Consider the following 26,363-nt stretch of genomic DNA (forward strand, 5'->3'; position numbering starts at 1 on the left):
AATGTTTTTAAGAAGATCCAGCACTTCTTCTTCCCTAATCTCCACATTGTCCAGCACAGAAGCCCGCTCCACATCGACCTCATCCTGATCAAGATCCTTTTCACTGTCAATACTGAAGCAAAGTATTCATTTAGGACCTCCCCAACCTCCTCCACCTCCTGGCACATGTTGCCCTCTTTATCCTTTAGCGGTCCCACCTTCGTTCTCATCATCTTCCTATTCTTCACATACGCACAGTACGCCTTGGGGTTCTCCTTAATCCTACATGCCAAGGTCTTCTCATGCCCCCTTCGAGCTCTCCTAAGTCCTTTCTTTAGCTCCTTCCTGGCTACCCTATATTTCTCATAAGCCCCTCCTACTTCCTGCTTCTTATATCGAACATATGCTTCCTTTTTCCTCTTGATGAGTTGCCTCACATGTTTCGTCAGTCACGGTTCCCTTTTCCTACCATTTTTTCCTGGCCTCAGTGGGACAAACCTATCCTGAACCCAGCTCAAGTGGTCCCTAAACTTCTCCCACATTACTTCTGTACTTTCCCCTTTGAACATCTGTTTCCAATTTACTCTCGCCAGTTCCTGCCTCATCCCTTCAAAGTTAGCCCTTCCCCAGTTAAGCACTTTACCATTTCATCGGATTTTATCCCTTTCCATAGCTATGCTGAAGCTAAGGGAGTTGTGGTCACTCTCACCAAAATGCTCCCCCACTAAAAGGTCTGTCACCTGACCAGGTTAATTACCCAGAACTAGATCCAGTATGGCCTCTCCTCTCGTCGGCTGGTCCACATACTGTGTCAGGAATCCTTCTTGAACACACCTGAGAAATTCAGCCCCATCTATCCCCCTTGCACTCAGGAGGTGCCAGTCAATATGAGGGAAGTTGAAATCACCGATAACTACTACCCTGTACTTCCTGCTCCATTCTAAAATCTGCCTGCTTATCTGCTCCTCGGTGTCCTGAGGGCTATTTGGGGGCCTATAGACTACTCCCAGCACAGTGATTGATCCCTTCCTATTTCTGACTTCCACCCAGACTGACTCCATGTACACTCCTTCTGCAGCATCCTCCCTTTCTATAGCCGTGATACTATCCCTGACCAGCAATGCCACTCCCCCCCCTTTTCTACCTCCCATCCTATTCCTTTTAAAACACCTGAACCCTGGGACCTGTATCATCCAATCCTGCCCTTCCTCTAACTAAGTTTCAGTAATGGCCACAACATCATAGTTCCAAGCACTAATCCATGCTCTAAGTTCATCCTCTTTGTTCCTAATACTCCTAGCATTGAAATAAACACATTTCAACCCCTTTAACTGGCTACAATTATGTTCTGTCCCCTGCCTGACCTTCCTCATTAACTCAGAACTCTTATCATCATGCCCTTGTCCTTCTACCTTAATCCCTGCACTCACATTCTGATTCCCACCCCCCCGCCAAACTAGTTTAAACCCTCCCCAACAGTTCAATCAAACCTGCCCACCAGGATATTGGTCCCCCTGGGATTCAAGTGCAACCCGTCCTTTTTGTGCAGGTCACACCTGCCCCAAAAGAGGTCCCAATGATCCATAAATCTGAATCCCTGCCCCCTGCTCCAATCTCTGAGCCACGCATTTATCCTCCACCTCATTCTATTCCTATTCTCACTGTCGCGTGGCACAGGCAGTAATCCTGAGATTACTACCTTTGAGGTCCTGCTTTTCAAATTCCTTCCTAACTCCTTGTAGTCTTCTTTCAGGACCTCTTCCCTTTTCCTACCTATGTCATTGGTACCAATATGAACCACAACCTCTGGCTGTTCTCCCTCCCACCGCAGGATATCTTGGACGCGATCAGAAACATCCTGGACCCTGGCACCTGGGAGGCAAACTACCATACAGGTTTCTTTCCTGTGTCCACAGAATCGCCTGTCTGAACCCCTGACTATAGAGTCCCCTATCACTACTGCCTTCCTCTTCCTTTCCCTACCCTTCTGAGCCACAGGGCCAGAGTCTGTGCCACTGTCGCTTCCCCCAGGTAGGCTGTCCCCCCCAACAGTACTCTAACAGGAGTACTTATTGTCAAGGGGTACAGCCACAGGGGTTCTCTCTAGTACCTGACTCTCCCCTTCCCTCTCCTGACTGTGACCCTTTTTTCTGACCCCGTGGCCCTGGAGTGACCACCTATCCGTAACTCCTCTCTACCACCTCCTCACTCTCCCTGACCAGACGAAGGTCATCGAGCTGCAACTCCAGTTCCCTAACACGGTCCCTTAGGAGTTGCACCTCGATGCACTGGTTGCAGATGTGGCTGTCCGGGATTCTGGGAGACTCTAGGACCTCCCACATCTGACACTGACCACAGAAAACTGGCCTTACACACATACTACCTCCTTTAGCAATCAACAACTGTCTCACCTCATCCCGTTACCACCGAAGCCCGTGGAGCCAAAGCCCTTTCACTCCGCTGCCCGCTGGATATGCTGCCTTCTTTTTAAACTGTTCACGCTCAACTGGCTGAGGTCACACACCTGTACACTCGGGGCTCTCTCTTCCCCCGAGAACTCAAAATGTCTTCCTGCTGGAAATCCTTAGGTGCTCTCCCGCTGCCTTCTTGTTCCGAATCAAAAAAAAATACAATCTGACTTTCAATAATTTGTCTATAATTGTCTGAAATGTTGTGTGGCCAGTTGTTCTGAACAGAGATTTAAACTAATCTGATTTAATTTAATCTAAAATGGACATTCAGATATTTTAAACCTCCAGCAGGTTTCCCAGTCCTCAGCTGTGGGGCCAAGGACTGTATGTGTTTGTGGTCCAGATGAAGCAGCTCACAATGTTCTTACAGAGACACTTCATTCTATCCCTCTGCTCAGTAGCAAGTACATCATTTCATGTAAATACAGAATTATGTTCGAGCACTTACCTGGAATCGAATTGCTGACAGAAATGCCAAGTAAGAATACCAGGTTAAAGAAACCAGTTTGGGAAGACACCATGTCTAAAAATGAGAAATTAAAACCATTTGAAATTTCCATAATCAAAATTCAGACTCAGGTTAATCATCACTGACATATGTCATGAAATTTATTATTTTGTGGCAACAGTACAGAGCAATAAATAAAATAGACTATAAATTACACTGAGATATATAGTTGTGAAAAAGAGAGCAAAAATAGTGATGTTGTCTTCATGGGCTCACATACCATTCAGAAATCTGATGGCAGAGGGGAAGAAGCTGTTCCTAAATCATTGAACATCTGCCTATAGGCTCCTATACCTCCTCCTTGGTGGTAGTAATCCCCCTGAGTTACAATCTACACAACTTATTCAAAACTTGCATCAATGAAGTGCCGCAGTGAACAGAGATGAACCCGGGCTTGGTCAGGTTCAATGTGATATTCAGTGTCCTAACATGAGGCAATCAACCAGCTCCGAACTGGACCAGACATTCAAGCATTGGACTGAAGGAGGTTCAGAGAGCTCTCAAACACTGGCAACAAGTGGAGAGACCTGGGAGGGACCAAAAGCATCTTCTGGTTCCCTCTGGAAACACTACATTCGATAACTTACTGACCCACAGGCATCACATGTGGAAATGACAGGTACTCTGTGGTTTGTCCGTGTTTACATCCAGTGGATGGGATATCAGGCCACTGTAAATCAGTTCTGCTGAATTATCCCAGTGACCTGGAGGTCTGCAATTAAACATTTTGCCAGTGACTGAGTTCCATGTCTGACAGTACAGCCTGTTCTGATGCAAAGAATCACAACATCACTGTTTCCAGCTGTTCAATGGCATCGGACAGTGTTCTGGTTCAAATTGAAAACTGAACTCCACGAGGGTGCAGGCTGAACAGTCCACATGCTGGAACATTTTATGTAGACGTGTTGAAAGATTATCCTGAATGTAAAAATAATGCCCTAGTTCCATCCTTTAACTTTTGCAACTTTCACATCCACACAAACCCCTCACCCATACTCTCCTGTCGTTTCTTGGTATCTTTGTATAAAGCAATCACGTTTGCTGTTGTCCAGTTTAATGGAAACTTTTCAGAACAGGGAGAACATTTAAATTGCTGCATGAAGTATGTCATTAGCTGCCTCTTTCAGACCCCAGGATGAGGTCCATCTGGATATCCAACTTGTCAGATGGCAGCTCCAACAACTGACTCAGTATTTCTTCCCTGGTGATTGTCATTTTCTCAGATTTGTTGCCCGACACTGGTTCTCACTCAGATTACAGCTCAATGCTCATCAATACTTTCAGAAACCTCTTTGACTTTACAACTCACTTCCCCCTTCCTCTCTGCAGTCTATAAACCTTTATATTTCTGTTCTCAGCAAGCTTGATCTTTGTGCTTTCAGCAAATTGTTCTTTACCTCTGAATTTACCCCACTAAAGCTCACCACCTTTCCTTAATCCTTCAAGCATTTCTTTGATACCCCACTGTCTGACCGAGCCTGGGGTCATCTGCCCTCATCTTGCTTTACTTGGCTTGGTGACAGACTTCATTTGGTCATTTGCCTGTGAAACAGCTGGGGGTGTTTACTGTACAAACATTGATTCTATTCTTGGACAACTTTAGCCTCTACGGTGAAGTAGATCTCAAAGTGAACCTAGCCAGGACTTGCTTGAATTCGACCATGAGGAAGAAATGTCAATATTTTGAACCCTGGATAGTTTACAACTTGGAGAGGAAGAGGGGGAATGTGTTCCCTTGTGCTGACTATCTGGAAGGTGCTGTTGAAAACAAAACTATTGCAAATATCCAGGAAAGATCGGAGAGAGGCCTCCCAACACTGAATTCTATCGAGGGTCAGAGGGATACCTATCATGCAAACACCTCACCATCACTGCGATAAAGGGGATTCTGTCCCTCATTCCTCAGCTGATTTCATTTTGAAGTTGAACAACACCATGTGTCAAACACCAGACAGCTGAGATAGCTTCCTCTCAACCCGACGTCTTCTAAAGATCCCTCTGGAGTCAGGTAAGAGATGGTATCACTGTGACCAACACTTCACAACTGGGTGAAAAATGATGCAGTTTCATCCCACAGGTCACAGTGTGTCGGGGGGGGGGGGCATCTGTGGGGGAAGGGCGAATGATTTTTCAAGTTTCTCATTTCATTAATGTCTTTGTTAAAATTAGGCACAAATTACTTGGAGAGATAACTGGAGCTTATACACAAAGGTAAATTATACAAAGTCACTTACTTTTATAAAACATCTTCTTGTTGATCAAGTAAAACAGAAGCATAACATTCACCAATGGCAACATCAGGCCAATGAAGACCAAGGCATCAATTAAATTCTCCTTGATGGAATCACCTGCAAGTGAAAATAAATTCAAATCAGAAAACATGTAACAATTCACCAGAGAAATGACCACAACAGCTACACAATGTTGCAAACAACCAAACTGTTCCACTTTCACCCTGCGGGGACGGGCATGTGCCAACCTCTGCCCAGTCTTATCGACTGCATGTCCTGTACAGTGGGAAACCTGGAACAGACAATTCACGACCCTGATCAGTTGTCCTCAGAGGTCTCCAGTCCAATCTTTCCAGGTCACCTCCTGCCAATATTCTGCACCAGCTGCTCCTTCTGGGGTTGCAATGGCCACTCCTCTGGGAGTGCACTACACTGACCCACATGATCCAGGGTTTGATTTTCCCAACTTCCACAACAATTGGTTATGGAGTTACCCCACAATTTCACTGGAAAGTCACTGAAACTCTCAACCTCTGGCTCAATTCCACATTTTCTCACAAAAGTTCTCCCACTCATTTAGCCAGAGGAGCTCTGGCTGATATCCACAATCTGGTCAGGGGCACATTCGAAACAGAGAGCCTATGAGAGACATCTCATAGGCTCTCTGAAATGTGTACAGGAAGTCATGGCTGATGAATCGTTCAGTTTTTTTTTTGAAGAACTAACCAAAAGGGTAGATAGAACAATGAACGTTATCTATTTTAACATGATCCTGACATGAATCCAGGGGCTTCCAGGGGGATTCAAAATTGGCTCCGAGGTAGAAAATTGTTTTCCATTATAGAAGCTGGTGACTTGTGGTGTGATGCAGGTATCAGTATAGGGACTCTTGTTATTTGATATTTTTATCAGTGATTTGGATGCGAAAACGCAAGGCTCGATCAGTAAGTTTGCATATTACACAAAATTAGGTGTTGTCGTTGATAGTGAGGGCGGCTATTGTGGGTTGCAGGGGGATTTTTGACCATTTAGGGAAGAGGGCTGAGGAGTGTCAAATGGATTTCAAATCTAATGGAACCTTCTCCCAATCAAGGGAACTTGAGAAAATTAATACCGATCATAAACTGTATCTGTAGTTTGTTCTTTCAGACCCCAGGATGAAGTCCATCTTGACCTGGGACTTGGCAGATGGAAGCTCTGACAATGTGCTCAGTACCTCTTCCCTGGTGATGGTAATGTACCCAGTTTACTGTCCCACATGGTTCTCCCTCAGACAATGGCTCAATATTAAAATGCTGATCTGTTCTTTCAGACCCCTCTGACTTTACATTTCACTCCCTGTCTCTCTCAGTCTACAAGTTTCTGCATTTCTGCATCCCTTTCCTCCCGTCCACCTGAGACAACCTGATCGTCATCACTTTGTGCTTTGAGCTGTCTTGTTCCTTATCTTGAATTTACCCCCAATAAAGCTCTCTATCCCTCCCTGATCCATTAAACTCTTCTTTAATACACAACCCCCTGACCAAACCTGGGGTCATCTGCCCTTTTCCTGATTCCTGTCTCTCGGTGACAGACTTCATTTCGTAGTTAGTCTGTGAATCAGCAGAGAACATTTACACTACAAACACCAGTAGCTACTGGTACTGTTCTTGGATAACTATAGTCTGTGTGGGTAAGTTATTCTCAAAGTGAACTTAGCCAGGACTCGCAAAAGTTAGGCCATGAGGAAGGAATGTCAATATTTTGAACTTCGAATGGTTTATAACTTGAGGAGGAAGAGGGAGAAGGTGGTGTTCCCTTGCATTAATTGATTGAAAGGTGTTGTTGAAAACAAAAATCAGAATCAGGTTTATTATCACCGACACATGACTTGAAATTTATTAATTTAGCAGCAGCAGTTCAATGCAATACATAAAATAGAAAAGCTAAATAAATAAATAAATAAAATCTTATTCAGTATACTTTATGAAGTATATGTATATTGAGTAGCTCAAAAATCATGCAAAAAACCCCCAAAAATACTGTATATTAAAAATAAAGTGAGGTAGTGTCCAAGGGTTCAATGTCTATTGAGGAATCGGATGGCAGAGGGGAAGAATCTGTTCCTGAATCACTGCGTGTGTGCCTTCAGGCTTCTGTACCTCCTACGTAATGGTAACAGAGAGTAAAGGGCATGTCCTGTGTGTTGGAGGTCCTTAATAATAGACACTGCTTTCCGAGACACTGCTCTTTGAAGATGTCCTGGGTACTTTGTAGGCTGGTACCCAAGATGGAGCTGATGAAATTTACAACCCTCTGCAGCCTCTTTTGGTCCTGTACAGTAGCCACTCCCCTACCAGACAGTGATGGAGCCTGTCAGAATGTTCTCCAGCGTACTTCTATACTTCTATAGAAGTTTTTGATTGTATTTGTTCACATACCAAAATACCAAATCTCTTGAAATTCCTAACAAAGTATCACCACTGTCTTGCCTTCTTTATAACTGCATCGATATGTTGGGACCATGTTAGATCCTCAGAGATCTTGACACCCAGGAACTTGAAGCTGCTCACTCTCTCCACTTCTGATCCCTCTATGAGGATTGGTATGTGTTCCTTCATCTTACCCTTCCGAAAGTCCACAATCAGCTCTTTTGTCTTACTGACGTTCAGTGCCAGGCTGTTGCTGTGGCACCATTCCACTAGTTGGCATATCTCACTCCTGTATGCCCACTCATCGCCACCTGAGATTCTACCAACAATGGTTGTATCATTAGCAAATTTATAAATGGTATTTGAGCTACGCCTAGCCACACAGTCATGAATATATAGAGAGTAGAGCAGTGGGCTAAGTGCACACCACTGAGGTGCACTAGTGTTGATTGTCAGCGAGGAAGATATATTATCACCAATCCACACTGATTGTGATCTTCAGTTTGGAAGTTGAGGATCCAATTGCAGACGTAGGTACAGAAGCCCAGCTTCTGCAACATCTCAATCAGGATTGTGGGAATGATGGTATTAAGTGCTGAGTTATAGTCGATGAACAGCATCCTGACATAGGTGTTTGTGTTGTCCAGGTGGTCTAAAGCTGTGTGGAGAGCCATTGAGATTGCATCTGCCATTAACCTATTGTGACGATAGGCAAATTACAACAGGTCCAGATCCTTGCTGAGGCAGGAGTTCAGTCTCGTCATGACCAACCTCTCAAAGCATTTCATCACTGTCGATGTGAGTGCTACTGGGCGATCGTCATTAAGGCAGTTCACGTTATTCTTATAAGGCTCTGGTATAATTGTTGCCTTTTTGAAGTAAGTGGGAAGTTCTGCCTGTAGCAGTAAGAGGTTGAAAATGTCCTTGAATACTCCCACCAGTTGGTTGGCACAGGTTTACAGAGCCTTACCAGGTACTCCATTGGGACCTTCCAACTTGCGAGGGTTCACTCTCTTTAAAGACAGCCTAACATCGGCCTCTGAGACAGAGAGCACAGGGTCACCAGGTGCAGCAGGGATCTTCACAGCTGTAGTGGTGTTCTCCCTTTCAAAGCATGCATAGAAGGTGTTGAGTTCATCTGGTAGTGAAGCATCGCTATCATTCCTGCTATTAGGTTTTGCTTTGCAGGAAATAATGTCCTGCAATCCCTGCCAGAGTTGTTGTGCACCTGATGTCGCCTCTAACCTCATCTGACATTGTCTCCTTACCCTTGAAATAGCCCTCCGCAAATCATACCTGGTTTTCTGGTACAGGTCTGGATTGCCAGTCTGGAATGCCACAAATCTAGCCTTTAGCAGACGACGTACCTCCTGGTTCATCCATGGCTTTTGGTTTGAGAATGTTCAGTAAGGCTTTGTAGGCACACACTCATCCACACAGGGTTTGATGTAATTGGTAACAACTGCAGCATACTCATCCAGGTTCAAAGATGAATCCCTGAATACAGTCCAGTCCACTGATTCAAAGCAGTCCTGTTGGCACTCCTGAGATTCCCTCGTGGTGTTGCAGTCTTCAGTCTCTGCTTATACACTGTGAAGTACAGCCAGGTGATCAGACTTCCCAAAGTGAGGGCGTGGAATAGCACGGTAGGCATTTCTGATGGTGGTCCAGTGTGTTGTTTCCTCTGGTATTGCAAGTGATCTGTTAATGGTAATTGCTTAGTGATTTTTTCAGACTGGCCTGGTTAAAATCTCCCAAAACAATGGTAAAGGCATGAGGATGCGCTGTTTCGTGCATGTTGATCCCATTGCTCAGATCATCCAAAGCCTGATCGACATTGGCTTGAGGTGGAATGTATACCACTACCAAAATGACCCCGGAGAACTCCTGTGGTAGGGAAAAATGACGGCACTTAACTGCCAGATATTCCAGGTCTGATGAGCAGAACTGGGACAGCACTGATATATTTGTGCACCAAGAAGAGTTGATCATGAGGCATACTCTTCCACCTCTGCTTTTGAGAGACTCTATAGATCTATCCTGATGGTGTACGGTAAACCCGTCAATCTGAATTGCTGCATCCAGTGCGGAAGGGGTTAACCAGGATTCCATGAAACAAAGGACACACGCGGTCCTAATGTCCCTCTGATTCAGCACCCTGGCTCTGAGATCATCGATTTTATTCACCAGAGACTGCATGTTCGCCAGCGAGAGAGTCGGTATAGGGAGCTTAAAATCCTTGGAAGCGGTTATGCTTTATAGCTGTATCAGTCTGAAACAAGAATATTTAATCAAATATCTTAGCAAGGTTATTAACAGCCTAAAAGTGGGGCCTTCCACACCCAAATGTATCGAGGATGAGAAAGGCCCCAAACACTCACTCACTCACCTCACCATCATTGGGATCCTTTGCACCAACCTGATATGATGCTGAAATTTGACAACACCATGATCAAACACCAGTGAGCTGGGACATGTTCCTCTCCAGACTACTTTCCCTAAAGACCCTCTGGAGTCAGATCAGAGGCGACTCCAGAATCATTCCAGTGTGGTGACACTGTAAATCAGAATTTCATAACTGGGAAATATGTCAAACATTTTCATCCCACAGGTCACAGGAACCCAGAGGGGTCGGTGGGGGTGAGGATTATTCAGCTTTTTTTCTTTTCTATCTTTTTATTAAAATGAGTCTAAAATTACTTGGAGATGTGACTGGAGTTGATACACAAGAGTGAAAATACAATGACAGATACCTTTGTCCGAATGCTTTTTAATGGACCGGCACTTCAGAATTAAAATCAACACAATTGGCAGTACGATTGACAAGACGATACTGACAATTTCAACGCTGGAAAGGCCTGCAATTAAAAACAAATTCAAATGAGTAAACCTGCAACAATTCATCAGGTAAATGACCATAACAGCTGCCTATTGATGCAAAGAACCAAACTATTCCACTTATCTCCACAGGGCAGGAAATGTACCAGCCTCTGCCCAGACTTGCTAACTTTGTCTACATGACTGAACCAACTGACTCTGCATGGCCTCCGATGTGGGATAACAACACGCTGACCTGTTATTCCAGACCTGAATTATTCCCTGCAGTCTAATCTATCCTGGTCACTTGCTGTCAATATTCTGCACTGGCTGCATCTTCTGGTGTTCCAATGGCCACACCTTGAGGAGTGCACGACACTGCAGCCAGACATCCCACATGGTCCATGGTTTGACTCTCCTGACATCCACAACAATTGGTTATGCGGCTGTCCAACAATTTCACTGGAAAGTCACCGAATCACCCAAGTTCCATCACTCAGTCTGGTTTACCTATGTGCCCTCCAGTGATTTATCTGACCTGTATGTGTTCAACTGGCCTGTGCTGTGTTTCTGGTGGTTCTGAACTGTTGATATTTGGCCATGAATGTCTGAACCTCCAGCAGGTTTCCCTGCACCTAGTTGTGGGGCTGAGGACTGCAGATGCTGGTGGTTCTGATAAAGCATCTTACAATGTACTGATTGAGATACTCAATGCATTCCAACCACCCTGCAGAGAACTGAGTTCATCACTTTCATACAAGTTTATTTGACCACATACCATAAATCGTAGTGCTGACGATCCAGGCAATGATAAAACAATTGAAGAGGACAATATCACAGATGGCTTTCAACTTCCACCAAATTGTGATCATCTTAGAACCTTTTCAAAAATAAAAAGATATTTACAACATTTGATAAGCAAATAATATAAATGATTCAACACATGCATCAATGGACAAATGTCCTGGTAACAGAGCTTGACTCAGGGTTGTTTCGATTGGTGATGATATTGCATGTCCTAAACATCAAGCAACCCAAACAACTCTGAAATGGATCAGATGTCAGAGCTTTGGATTGAAGGAGGTTCAGGAGTTCACTCACCACTGCAGCAAATGGGGAGCTCAGAGAGACACAAAACACAGTTTGTGACTGCTACCAGGATTTGTTTTACATTTGATAACTTAGATAAACCCTCAGCCAGTGACTGTGCATGTGGAAACAGATAGACTGCAGCTTCCCTCTGGACATGTCCAGCAGATAAGGTAACAGCCACTGTCGATATTCTCCGCTGTATTCCCTCATGATCTCAAGGGCTGAGACTGACATCAAGTTGCCAGTGTTAACAAAAACCAACCCCAGCTGTAACACTGAGGTTCCACTGTTTGACTGTGAATCCTGTTCTGATGCTGAGGACTGGAACAGCTGCTCACAGCATCAGGCAGTGGCTTATTCCAACATTGAAACTAAACAGCTCAAGGGTACAAATGCTGGGATATTTAATACAGATAAGGGGAGAGGTTGTCCAGGACATCCAGTGGTGAGCAGTGCACACGATCCAAGGACACCTCTCTTGTAGTGGTTGTTGTTCATTTCCAATTGCTCTCAAGAAAGGGGGGGTGGAAGAGCCAGTTTCTTATTTTGCACCCACCACCTAAATTCCCACCCTCTTCAGACCCCACATTACTGAAAAAGAATTTCTCTCAATTTCCTCACAAATGCTCTTTCAGATTCCCAAGCTTATTATGCACATCTCAGGAGTTACTGAGGTGTTGAATCAAACCCTCTTCATATCACCAAATCTCCTTTCCCCATTATAACTATAACTCATTCACCTGAGACTCTGCCCATTGGCACAACTTCCATCACTATACACTCAAGATTAACAGGCCTGAACACCTGTCTGATAAACTGGTTTAACTAATCACAAATAGATTCAGCTCTTCCCCACTGAACTGTTTAAAGATGAACTGGAATCCAAAGTTATCCCCCAGGTCATCACCCTGATGTTTTTCAACTATGTGAACCAAACTGTGAATGCTTGTGTAAAAATAAAACAAACTGCATCAGGTCTCAACCTGAAATGTTCACAACCCCTTTACCTCAGACAAGAGAAAATCTGCAGATGCTGGAAATCCGAGGAATACACACAAAATGCTGGAGGAACTCGGCAGGCCAGGCAGGAAAAAGTAGAGTCGATGTTTTGGTCCGAAACCCTTCAGCAGGGCCATTTTGTGTGTGCAACCCCTTTACCTTCACAGATGCTGCTGACCCACCGAGTTTCTCCAGCAACTTGTTTTCTGTTCCTGATCCCAGTGTCATCAGTCTCCCGTCTCCATGGAGACTTGTGGGTCAGAGTATTCATCAGCCTCTCTCCTTTCTCTTTGTCCTTGTTGCCCATCATGGAATTTTATCTCTGTCTGGATTTTATCCCATTACCTCTCCACATTAAACTTACCCATGAAGCATACCTTCCATTCATTACCAATTTCCCTTCCAGCACTGAATGTTAACAAATTTGACAGGACGATCTTCCACCTATTAAACCTCCAACATTACCCCTCTCATAGACCAACCACTAACCACTCCCCCCACCCCACACCCAACTTCAAGATTCCCACTGTCATTGTAATTGAGTTTCTCCATCACCAGCCTACCTTTCCTCGTTACAAATTCTTGTTGGCATCTCCTAAATCAGTGGGAAATTTGATGTTTGAATGTCCGGTCTCCCAGTCCTGTTACAGTAGTGAAGTAGTTTTGGTCACCCTCCTACAGGAGAGATGCCATCAGCTGGAAAGTGTGCACAGGAGACTTGTGTAAGGATGTTGCCAGGACCTATAGAGTCATAGAAAAGTACAGCACAGAAACAGGCCATTTGGCCCATCTAGTCTATATCGAACCATTTAAACTGCCTACTCCCACTGACCTGCACCTGGACCATAGCCCTCATACCCCTACCATCCATGTACCTATCCAAACTTCCCTTAAACATTGAAATTGACCTCTCATGCACCACTTGTGCTGGCACTTCGATGCAGACTCTCACGACCCTCTGAATGAACAAGCTTCCTCTTAAACTTTCACCTTAAACTTTTCACCTTTCCAGTTTAAGATGGCGCTACCAAAGGCATGAGACAGCTCTCTGTGAGTTTAAAAGCAAAGGAATTCAATTAAAACCATTATTAATAACACATTATTTTAAATGAATTGTGGTAAACTACCACCACAAGCAATGATGAAGCGAGTGAAGGTGAAGCGAATTCACGGGATGTGCCCTGCCGGTGCGTTGCAAGATCAACACACTTGGAGTTGGAGCTGTGTTGGTTGGAGTGAATGGTTCAGAGGGGAGAAGATGGGACAGAGGAGTTCCGATGTCCGTCCAACTAACCGGGTATGAGGATGGATCGCTCTAAGTGCTGAGCCAAATTGGAGAGGTCAGTAATGGCTCCTTCGGCTGCAAAATCCGGGTCTGAACTGAATCACTGGGCAGTGTTTTCAAGGCCCCTAATATGATGTATAATCCGCTGTTTGGACCATCTAAATGCCGGCCCATATAGACTGGAAAGGCAGGATGTCAAGAGTCGGACAAGGTTGGATCACACTGGGCACTGAGCCGATTTAGGGAGGTAGGGAACAGCTCTTTTGAAAGCTAAATCTCAGCCTGTAGTGATTCACCAGTAGCAAGGTCTGGGTTCTAGTGTGAGGTTCCAACAACTTCAACCACTGAGGTTTGGAGGCTCAAAGGTCTTTTTTGTGGGTTAATTTATTCTTTCACTTTCCTCTGGACATGTGTGTGTTTTTTTTATTCTCTGCAGCTGTTTACCCCGTTACAATGATGAAGTGAATACCGAGGCTTTGGGCCTACTCCAGGCTGCTCCAGGGATTTGGATCTAAAGACTCAGTTTGGTTCGGAATGCTGTTGTTGTTGCTCACTTCTATTGTTTATATGATTTGTTTTGGTGTTTCTGTTTCTCTTTCTCTCTGGGCACTGGGGAGTTGGTCTCATTTTCTTCAATTGGGTTCTTTTGAGTTCCTTGCTTTGTGACTGCCTGTAAGTAAACAAATCTCAATGTTGTATAATTTCTACATTCTTTGATAATAAATGCACTTTGAAACTTTGATCTTTGAAACTTAACCCATGACCTCTATTTGTCGATCCACCCAACCTCAGTGGAAAAAACCTGCTTGTCTTTACCCTATCTATATCTTTCATAATTTTGTATACCTCTGTCAAATCTCCCCCCAAACTTCTACAGTCCAAGGAATAAAGTCCCAACTTATTCAATCTTTCTTTGTAACTCAGGTCCTCCAACATCCTTGCAAATTTTCTCTGCATTCTTTCAACCTTATTTACATCTTTCCTGTTGGTAGGTGACCAAAACTGCACACAGTACTCCAAACTGGGCCTCACCAATTTCGTATACAACTTCAACATAACATCCCACTCCTGTACTCAATATATTGATTTAGGAGGATCAATGTGCCAAAAGGTTTCTTTATGACCCTCTCTTACTGTGACACCTCTTTCAATGAATTCTGGACCTGTATTCCCAGATCCCCCCTTGTTTTACCACACTCCTCAGTGCCCTACCATTCTCTGTGTAAGACCTGCCCTGGTTGGTCCTCCCAAAGTGCATCACCAAGCACTTGTCTGCATTAAATTCCATCTGACATTTTTCAGCCAATTTTTCCAGCTGGTCCAGATTCCCCCACAAGCAATGATAGCCTTCCTCGCTGTCCACAACACCCCCACGCTTGGTGTCAGCTGCAAATTTACTGACCCAGTGAATCACATTATCAACCAGATTGCTGACACAGATGACAAACAACAACAGACCCAGCACCGATCCCTGTGGAAATAAATTTTCAACACAGATTATAGTTCAAGAATAGTAGCAAAACCTCCAGCTCCTGGCATTAATATAATGAAAAATACTCTCTCAAAATTATTTACATCTTTCCTGTAGGTAAGTGACCAAAACTACACACTGTACTCCAAATTAGACCTTACCAAAGTTTTAGACAACTTCAACCTAAGCATCTACTGTACTCAATACATTGATTTATAAAGGCCAATGTGCCAAAAGCTGTCTTTATGACCCTATCTACCCATGACACCACTTTCAATGAATTATGGACTTGTATTCCCAGATCCCTTTGTTCTCCCACACTCCTCAGAGCCCTACCATACACCCCTAATCCTGCTGTCATCTGCATATTTACTGATCCAGTTAACCACATTATCATCCTGATCAGTGATATTGATGAGAAACAATGGACTCAGTGTTGATCTTGTAACACTCCACTAGTCACAGGCCTCCAGTCAGAGAGGCAACCACTGTCTGGCTTGTCCCACAAAGCCAATGTCTAATCAATTTACTATCTCATCCTGAAAGCCAAGTGTCTGAACCTTTTTGACAACCTCCCATGTGGGACCATGTCAAATGCCTTGCTAAAGTCCATGTAGACAACATCCACTGACTTGTCTTCATCAATTTTCCTGGTAATTTCCTCAAGGAACTCTAAAATATGGTTAGACATGAACTATCACGCACAAAGCCAAGCTGACTATCCCCAATGATAAAGCAATGATCATTGAAATTCAGTGATAAGTTTGCAAAGATTGTCGTTGATGAAAATCTAACACCAGAACAAGTTTACCATGCTGATTGCTTTATACCTTAAAAGCTGTTCTGTGCTGTGAGTGATCTGTGTTTTGTGGGTGCACCGTGGTCTGGAGGAATGTTTGTTTTGTTTGGTTGTATTATGTACAGTCAGATGACAATAAACTTGAATGTGTCTTATTTAACTGAAGATAATTTTAACTCTTGTATAGTCAGTTCACTCTACAATAAATGTGACATTCTATTACCTTGTCTAATTACTTGCTGAAGCTGAAATTATCCCAGTTGCTAATGATACCCAGTGAACCCAGCTCCCTCTGCATCTGCAGCCTCTCCCCATTTCAATAATACACTCCTTCGTTTTCCCTGACAAAATGAACAATTCCACATTCTGCCACCTTACACTCCATTTGTGAGATGATTTGCCCATTCTCATTGCTTTGGACCCTCCATGTCCTTATCACAATTTACCTTGTAAGGAGTAACACCTCATCTACTGTCTGGGTAGCCTCCAGCCTGGTGGTATGAACATTGAATTCTCCAATTTCCGGTAATTCCCTCCCCCTCCCCCTTCCCCTATCCCAGGTCCCTCTCTGCCTCTCTCCCCTTTCAACTTTCTGCTTCTTTATCTCTACAGTTCTTTCATGCTTATCCCCTCCCCCCTTTATCTTTCCTCTGATTGGTTTTCCACCTGGCGCCTCTAGGCCCTACCCCCTCCCCTATCTCTATTACTGGGCTTCGGCCCTCTCTTCCCCCCCCCCCATTCCTGATGAAGGGTCTCGGCCCGAAACGTTGGCTACTCTTTTCTCACGGATGCTGCCTGACCTGCTGAGTTCTTCCAGCGTTGTGTACGTATTCTTTGATCCACAGCATCTGCAGTTGTATTTTTGTGTTTTTACTTTCCTCCTTATGTTGGTGTCAAATTTAACCACCATATCATTGGTAACTTCATCTCCCACAGCAAGAACATTACAGAAAATTATGAAAATCTCTGTTCCCAGAACCAAACCCAGCGGCATCCACTTTTACATCCTGACAACCAGAAAAGACCCATTTATGCCGACTGTCTTCTTCCTGTTTTACATTCTCCACAATAACCTTTGATATGACACCATAGTAAATGTTCACTGGAAATCTAAACACAGCAGATCCACCTTTACCCACAGCACGTTATCACTGTAAAAAGAGGCCAATAAATAGATCAAACATGATATCCCTCTCACTAAACCATGTTGATGTTTACTGATTCAGGGATGTTTGTTTTAGGTGTCCTGTTATCACACCTGATAATTAAAATCTCATCTGTGCTCTCAGAACCTGCTAAATCTTTATACCTCACATTCCTGACCCAGTTCTGCAACAGTTTAGTCCAGATGCATTTGAAATTTCTTCAGATCTCTAACTCTCTTCTCCTGTGAACTCCTGATCTTCATCTCTCCACCACTCGTGTGTGTGCTTTGATTTACCACAAAGACCAAACTCTGACTTTCCCTGTCTGAAACTCTGCACTTGTGCTCCTCCTTTCAAACCGAACTCTATGTTCATTCCAGGGTCACCTGCATCATTATTGTTCCCTGTGACTTGCTGACATATTATTGTGCAATTTGCTTCTGAAACTTCACGGTACCTTTCATGATATTAATGCCATGAGCTGGAGGTTTTATGACTAAATCTTGAACTATAATCTGTGTTGAAAGTTTATTTGTGAATAGGACTTGGCTAGGAAGTTCCTGAATGAGGACATGAGGAAGGAATATCAATATTTTGAACTTCAATGTTTTATAACTTGGAGGGGAACTTGGAGGTAAAAACCACAGAGCTGAAAGCTGCTGTTGAATGAAAATGTTGTTGTAAGTATCCAAGAAAGACACAAGGGAGACAGTTCTACCCCTTCCCAACCTTACCACTGTCAGGATCATGGGGGGGGGGAACCTTTCCCTCGATCCTCAGCTCCAAACTGATTTTGTGCTTCATTGAAGTTCAGCACAATGTGAAACACAAACTAATTGAGTCAGCCCCTCTCAGAGTCCCTTCTATTAAAGACCTCTCTGGAATCAGTTCAGAGACAATTCAACAAATATATTCAGGCATTCTCTGTCACTGCAAAACATCAGCTCATAACTGGAATGAACAGGACAACTTCACACAATTATAGAGGACTGGAAGAGTTGGGACAGGGTGTTGATAATTCAGACGAGATTTAATTTGATATCTTCTCCTTTTGAAAATATGTCACATTTCACTTGCTTGCAAATTTATATCCAAGTGAGTATTAAAAAATGACAGATACCTCCAAGTAATTCCCAAATCTCGGTCACATACAAAAGACCACTGATATAAAATGAGGAAAGCTGCAATCCCATGATCATCACACCAATCACTACAAAGTCCAGTGCTGAAAGGCCTGCAATTAAAAATAAATCAAGTAAGCAAACATGTAACTAAGCTCCAGAGAAATGTCAGTAAAAACCTGCAGTGGTTGCAACAACCAAACTCTCACACTGATGTTCCAGTGAAGGGAACGTGCCAATTCCCACCCAGTGTGCCAACCTGTGACCCAGACCTGCACCAGCAGACACTGTATAGATTAACAAGACACTGAACTGCAATGTCAGGCATGAATAACTAATTCACGGTGCCCACTCTATTTTCCATGTGGGTCTCCAGCCCAGTCTTTACATGTCACCTGCTGCCAATTTCTGCACTGGCTGCTCCTTCTGGTTCCAATGGCCAGACCTTAAGGAATTCATTATGGTCAATCGTTTCTTTTGCCCAACATCCACAACAGTTGATTATGGAGAACCCCATCAATTTCACAGGAAGTTGCTGAAATTCTCTTTCCAATTCTGACCAGTTTCCATAGCATCTGCTGTTCATAACTGGAGCTCGATGCCAATTCTTCACTGGTGGAAATTCCTCACTGGCTGCATTCAATGTGATTGCAACATAATTTCCCTCATTTCATGATGTGGTAACAGTCCATCAGAGAAGAAAAAGCTGTACATGGCATTCATCGATCACTCAGACATGTCAATCACTGTCACCAGCTCCATCACTCCAGATGTTTATGTTGGAATGTCAGATGGTGAACAGAGGAAGGGAACAGGAGTGTTTCTGACAGCTGCTTTGACTCTGCATATCTATTCACTGATGTACGTAGATTGAACAATTCAGACAAATTCTGTGAATGGGAGCCGCTGTGAAAATCTACTTTAACTCTGCCCACCATCTTGGTGAACGTTTTCTGCACTCTTTCTAGTCTAATCACATTCTCACAGGCTGCATCACTGTCTGGTGATGGATTGGGGGTGGGGGTCAGATACTGCACAGGATTGAAAGAAGCTGCAGAGGGTTGTAAGTTTAGTCGGCTCCATCCTGAGTACTAGCTTACAAAGTACCCAGGACATCTTCAGGGAGCGGTGTCTCAGAAAGGCAACGTCCATTATTAAGGACCCCCAGCACCCAGTCCATGCCCTTTTCTCACTGTTACCATCAGGTAGGAGGTACAGAGACCTGAAGGCACACACTCAGTGATTCAGGAACAGCTTCATCCCCTCTGCCATCTGATTCCTAAATGGACATTGAGCCCTTTAACAGAACCTCACCTTTTTTAAGATATATTATTTCTGTTTCTTGCACGGTTTTTAATCTGTTCAATATGCATGCCAGTTGATTTAATTATTTATCTTTTTTCCCCTTCTATATTATGTATTGCATTGAACTGCTACTGCTGTTAACAAATTTCACGACACATGCTGGCGCTAATAAACCTAATTCTGATTATGTAATATTCATTTATGATTACATTTATTTATGTAATAATTATTTATGTCTCAAGATTGAAACGGTACACTCGAGGTGTGGCCTGACTAAAGATGGTACAGTTGTAACGTGACATCCCAACCTTGTACTCGATGCCCTACCAATGAAAACAAACACACGATTCGCCTTCTTTACAATCCTGTCTGTCTGTGTCAGCCCTTCCAGGGAAGTATGTACTTGTCCAAAGTTAATTACCATCTGCCATTCCTATGCACACTGACACAGATGATCTTGGTCTTGTACACTGAGACAACTTTCTTCACTGTCCACTATCACAACAATTTTGCAGTTGTCCATGGATTTACTGATCATGTCACCTACATTTTTGTCCAAATCGTTAACGTCAATGACAAACAACAGGGGACTGAGCACCAATCACTGCAGTACACTATTTGTCATCCATTGCCACCTCTGCCTCTGACAACCAAGCTAAATCTGCTTTAGTGATGCGGTTGGGAGAATTATTTTCTTGGATACTAATGTTAACTCTTTTGCTTTTGTAGAAATAGCACCAGGTGAATCGTTACATTCTCCCAGGGAACATAAATGGTTCCTTGGTTTCATGTCTCATCCAAAGGCAGAGGTGTACTGGAGTGTTAAATTATCAGAGATTACACAGACCAGGACTGCATTCCCTGCCGTTTACTCAGGTGTAATTGGAGTTTTCAAGATATTAATGGCAGATGGAAGCTATTTCCACACGTTGGGACTGAGAAACGTTACCACAGAAATTCCCTTACAAAGCACCGTTTTGATTCAGTGGTTTACAATTGGGATTTACTTTTCCAGAGTGGAAATGACCTCCACAGAAATTCAATAGTGTGCTGTGTACAGTGGTCATCCTCACACCCTAATGGGGTTTCCACATCTGGAACACTGGTGATGTCATTTCCTGTGCAACATCCTCCTGTCGGGAAACTGCAGTGTCATTAGACTGGAACTTGGAGATGCTCCTGACTACCTGCCATGGTCTCCTCTCAGTGAGTAAATGTAGCCTCAGTAACACCGTCTGAAGTCCCCATCACTTGTTTAAATGGCCAAGACCAGACTTCTGAAAATGCAACACTTCCCTCGCACTGGTTTGGGGGATGTGGGTCCTGTAGTTACTCCCCTCAGCTTGTCCTGAGAGGCTGATATTGAGCATCCCACTGGAATCTCTCATGATGGGAACTGGGTAAAGACTCCAGGAAACTAACCCAGAGACAATAAACTACTGGTCTCTGTGATATCATTGTATGAACACAATTAAACCTCAATCAAATCCGGCACATCAGCAGCCCCTCAGGATTAGGGTTGATCTGTTTCCACCTCAGTACCATAGGTTCAGAAGTGATTATTATTATTATTGTTATTATTATTATTTAAATGTTGTTATTTATATAACCATATAACCATATACCAATTACAATTGAATCTCCCATTTAGTTGTATCATTCCAAAATAATTATTAATTTGTTCTCCTTAACACGTATGTACAAGAAACTACATTAATTAATTTTGAATGATAAGAGTATTGTGAATCATAAGAGTATTGGTCACATACCTTCAACCACAAACCAATAAATTAATGCAATGTATATGGCGGTAAGTGACAAAGTATTACAGATCCACAGAATTAGAAAACAAAATCTGTATCCCAGAAGTCCTGTGGAGAAATAAAAAAGAACATGAAAGCTAATAACAATTTAGACTGATTATGACACTGAAAGAGGCCGTTCTGGACATCAATCAATGCTAGCTCCCCAGAAACAATCACAATCCCTCTGTTGACCCCACTTTAACTGTTACTCTCTCACTCCAGTTGTTACCAATGGCAAACCCTCCATCTCATCTCCCCAAATGTAAAAGACATAACATTAAATGTCCTTGGTGAGAACTGTTTTAAACCATCAGATCCAGCTGCACCTGATTCAGCATCATCTGTCTTCCTCCCCATCACTAAATTATTTGTTCAAAGATTAAACTGAAGTGCAAGAATAATTCCTGATTTGCTCTTGTCTCTTTAATATTGCTCCAACAACATGTTCGATGCCCATCGATGGGTGTGACTGAGACTGTCCACCTGTCTCTGTGGTTCCCTCACATCCCTTTGCCCCCTGGATCAATGTTCCCAAGTGTTCCTGTTGCCCTGGTGTTGAAATTGCATCTCTCTCTCACTGGATTCTATCCCATCTCAGTTCTAATTTCAGTTTATCTACAAAGCCACCGTGTGTCTGTGTCAGGCTTCGTGTCTGTGGACTCACTTTCATCAATTTCAGTTCTGAATGTTATCTGTTTAATTTTATTGTTTGTATTTTTTTCTACACATCGGGTGTTTGACAGTCTTCTTTTTAATGGGTTCTATTGTGTGTCTTTGTTTTGTGGCTGCCTGTAAGGAGACGGATCTCAATGTTGTATATCGTACACATACTTTGATAATAAATGTACTTTGAAATTTGATGTACCATCCCCGTTCTAATCCTCACACAAAATGCTGATGGAACACAGCAGGCCAGGCAGCATCTATGGGAAGAAGTACTCTCGACGTTTCAGGCCGAGACCCTTCGTCAGGACTAACTGAAAGAAGAGATAGTAAGAGATTTGAAAGGGAGAGGGGGAGTGGGAGATCCAAAATGATAGGAGAAGACCGGAGAAGGAGGGATGAAGCTAATAGCTGGAAAGTTGATTGCTAAAAGGAACACAGAGCTGGAGAGGGAGAGGATCATGGGACAGGAGGGCTAGGGAGAAAGAATGGGGGAGGGGAGCACCAGAGAAACATGGAGAGCAGGCAAGGAGTGATTGTGAGAAGGACAGAGAGAGAAAAAAGAGAAAAAAGGGGAAAAAATGATAGATAGATAGATAGATAGATAGATAAATAAGGGATGGGGTAAGAAGGGGAGGAGGGGTATTAATGGAAGTTAGGGAAATCAATGATCATGACATCAGGTTGGAGGCTACCCAGATGGAATATAAGGTGTTGTTCCTCCAACCTGAGTGTGGTTTCATCTTAACAGTAGAGGAGGCCATGGATTGACGTATCAGAATGGGAAAGGGACGTGGAATTTAAATGTGTAATCATTGGGAGATCCTGCTTTCTCTGATGGACTTGCTCTTTCTTTCCTTGCCTGCTCCCCATCTCCTTCTGGTGCTCCCCTCCCCTATTCTTTCTCCGCAGGCCTCCAGTCCCATGATCCTCTCCCTCTCCAGCTCTGTATCCTTTTCACTAATCATCACTTAGCTTCATCCCTCCCTCTCCTGTTTTCTCCTATCATTTCGGATCTCCCACTCCCCCTCCCCTTTCAAATCTCTTACTATCTCTTCTTTCAGTTAGTCCTGATGAAGGGTCTCAGCCTGAAACGTCGAGTGTACTTCTCCCTATAGATGCTGCCTGGCCTGCTGCATTCCACCAGCATTTTGTATGTGTTGCTTGAATTTCCAGCATCTGCAGATTTCCTCGTGTTCCCATTCAAATCCTGCCCCTTCTTGTTCAATTGATCCTGTTCACTGCCAACTTCTCTTCCAGGGCAAATGTTAATGGACATTGTTAATGGTTCCTTCTCCTCAGATATTGATCCTCCTACTTTGAAATCTCCCATCGTCACCTCTCTGCATTTAAATAAAAGCAAAATCCTGCAGCTCAGCCATGGCAACATCACTGTCTGGTCATTCAAATCCATCCGGTTGCCTGGTGACTGGAGCTGAACACAATGTGTCCAAAACAATATAGTGACTGGAAAACCCCACGTGTTGAGAATCTGAAATACACTCAGTGGCCACTTTATTAGGTACACCTGTACACCTGCTCGTTAATGTGAATATCCAATCAGCCAATCATTTGGCAGCAACTCAATTCATAAAAGCATTCAAACATTGTCATGAGGTTCATTTCTTAATCAGACCAAACACTAGAATGGGGCAGAAATGTGATCTAAGTGACTTTGACTGTGGAATGATTGTTGGTGCCAGATGTGGTGGATTGAGAATCTCAGAAACTGCTGATCTACTGAGATTGTCATGCACAACAGTCTCTGGAGTTCACAGAGAATGGTCCAAAAAGCAAAATAAAACATCCAGTGAGTGACAGTTCTGTGGCTGAAAATGTTTTGTCAGAGAATGGCCAGACTGTATCAAGCTGACAGGAAGGTGACAGTAATTCAAATACCCACGTGTTATAACAGTGGTGTGCAGCAGAACATCTTTGACAGACAACATATCGAACCTTGAAGTGGATGGGCTACAGCAGCAGAAGACCATGAACACACACTCAGTGGCCACTTTATTAGGTACAGGAGGGAGCTGATAAAGTGGTCACTGAGTGTATCAGAGAAAATGCTGGAGGTACACTGCAGTAGAAGCAGCATTTGTGCAGAGATTTGATGTTTCTAGTCACAGAGAAGAGTGAGAGAAATCCTGAGAAATACAAGAGAAAAAAAAAAACGGTGTACGATACACTGCAGTTGCTGGAAATCTGGAATAAAAAAATAATTCTAGATTTCCATTTCTGTATCTGTGGAGAGTGGAAAACAGAGTTATGGTCACACACTCTGACCTTGTATCAGAAGTGGTCAGTTCTAACATAAACTGGAATGGCTGGTTATCTGAAATTGATGAATTCATTATTGCAGCTCCTGGGACTCAATGTGGAATAAGGGATGCTGCTCCTCAATGGGCTTTGCTGGAACTGGGGAAGAGGTTAAAGATGGAAATCAGAGAGAAAACTAAAGTGATCGGCAACTGGAAGCTCACTGTTACCCTCGGTGTTCTGCAAAGTGGTCAGACAATCTGTAATGGTTTCTCCAATGTGCAGGAAACTGCTGTGAGGACACAGAATTGGAAGTACAAGTCACTCACTGCTTTACCTGGAGGGGTTATATGTGTGCCAGGAATGGGGAAAGGGAAGAGGTAATAAAGCAGGTGTTGCATCTTCTTTGGTTCTGGGAGACAGAGGTGTCCCATGTGGAAAACTGCATAGGAATGAAAGATTCTTTCTAAATTAACTTTTGCAAACACCCAAGAGAAATTGCCACTAAACCTGAAATAGAAAGCCCCATATCCACTCACTGTCAGGTCAGTGAGACATTTACTCAATCATCCTGCTAGTACATGGGGAGTAGAACTCCCTTTACTCCACTGGTCACAGCACCAGAAGGAAAAAATGGGCAATTGCATCCCACAGGTCTCAGGGACAGAGGGAAAGTGGGGGAGGGGTCAGTGGTGAATTGATTTCCCACATTTTCCCTTGTTTATGTTAAACGTTCATTCAGGCTTACCAGGTGGTGTCTGACAGTTCATGCAAGAGCAAATTAATCAATGACAGATACCTCTGAGGGTTTTCCACCTCCACTGGTCCGGTAACATGGCTGAATGAAGAGATGGTCCAGCAATCACCTGTCCTGCGGTCAATGTAGTAATGGTTATAATATCCTTGAGGGAAAACCCTGAAATTAAAATTAAACTCAAATCATTAAACATCTCACAGGCAGTGGATGACAAATGATGCAACAACCATAATATTCCATAATTTCCTGCCAAGAAATTAATGCTCCAACCTCACGTTTAATCTCATCAATCTGTGACCCAGGCTGACACCAACTGACTCTACTCCGAAAATCATTAATCACAATGCATCATTATACCCGTCAAGAATGGATTATTCAGATTCATGTATTTATCAGATGTACATCACAACAGACAATGAAATGTATTGTTTGAATTGACAACCAACACAAGCTGAGGATGTGCTGAGGGCAGGGCAGCCTGCAAGTGTCACCACACACTCTGGTGCTACTTTCCACCTGATGTCAGGGGCTGCTACACAAATGCACATGTGGGCAGTTTGTTCTCATTGATCGGTGAAGTGCATTATCTGCCGATTGATCCATCCCAAGAGTAGGAAGAATGAGAAGAGCATACAAACTCAAGGAACCAATTCTAAAAGGGTTACACCAACAAGACATTTATAGAAAGGGTTAAGAAAGTAGTTCAACAAAGTTAGGATCTTTGCCTTCATGAATAGAAGCATAAAGTGGAAGAAAATCACAGTGAAACTTTCTAAAACCAGTCATGACTGGGAATGAAGGTGATTGGGGGAAGAACAAAGAGTACCTTGAGGATTTTTTATGCACAGTAGTTAGATTGGATCTAGAATTCATCATCAGGAATAGTGAAGAGATATTCATCTGTAATTTCATAAGAGGGTGGGATAATTATCTGAAAGAAAGAATTTATAGAGCTGTAGTGAAAGTACAGAACAATAGGATTCTGTAGTTTGCTCAGTGATAGAACCAATCCATTCTTAAAGGGCTGAATGGCTTCCTTCTCTGCGATAACTGTTCTGGGATTCCGTGGACCCAATTAATTCAGCTTTTGCCTCTCTCTGCTGCAGCACTGATTTGCATCGACTGCATTCAATAGCCCACCAATATGGTCTAAATGTTAACTGCAAAATGTCATTCATAAATGAAGCTCACCTCGCAACATTAAGGTGTAGTTTGTCTGGATGGAGCTGACAGGATTGGTTGTGA

The 26,363-nt window shown here is 43.3% G+C and overlaps 1 protein-coding gene across 1 annotated transcript in view; it reads right to left on the reverse strand.

The window, feature by feature from the left end:
- Window positions 1-26,363, reverse strand: part of LOC140721199 (uncharacterized) — a 104,716-nt gene that overhangs the window by 60,884 nt on the left and 17,469 nt on the right. The window contains exons 2-9 of the mRNA XM_073036059.1: window positions 26,310-26,363; window positions 25,161-25,277; window positions 21,404-21,505; window positions 18,329-18,442; window positions 11,196-11,297; window positions 10,354-10,458; window positions 5,193-5,306; window positions 2,899-2,973 (exon numbers count right to left, since the gene is read on the reverse strand). The exon at window positions 26,310-26,363 is cut by the window's right edge and continues 207 nt beyond it. Of these exons, the coding sequence (XP_072892160.1) occupies window positions 2,899-2,973; window positions 5,193-5,306; window positions 10,354-10,458; window positions 11,196-11,297; window positions 18,329-18,442; window positions 21,404-21,505; window positions 25,161-25,277; window positions 26,310-26,363 (783 nt within the window). The remainder of the gene's footprint in view (window positions 1-2,898; window positions 2,974-5,192; window positions 5,307-10,353; window positions 10,459-11,195; window positions 11,298-18,328; window positions 18,443-21,403; window positions 21,506-25,160; window positions 25,278-26,309) is intronic.

Source organism: Hemitrygon akajei, chromosome 2 (assembly GCF_048418815.1).
Source record: "Hemitrygon akajei chromosome 2, sHemAka1.3, whole genome shotgun sequence".
In the NCBI taxonomy this organism is placed as follows: Eukaryota; Metazoa; Chordata; class Chondrichthyes; order Myliobatiformes; family Dasyatidae; genus Hemitrygon; species Hemitrygon akajei.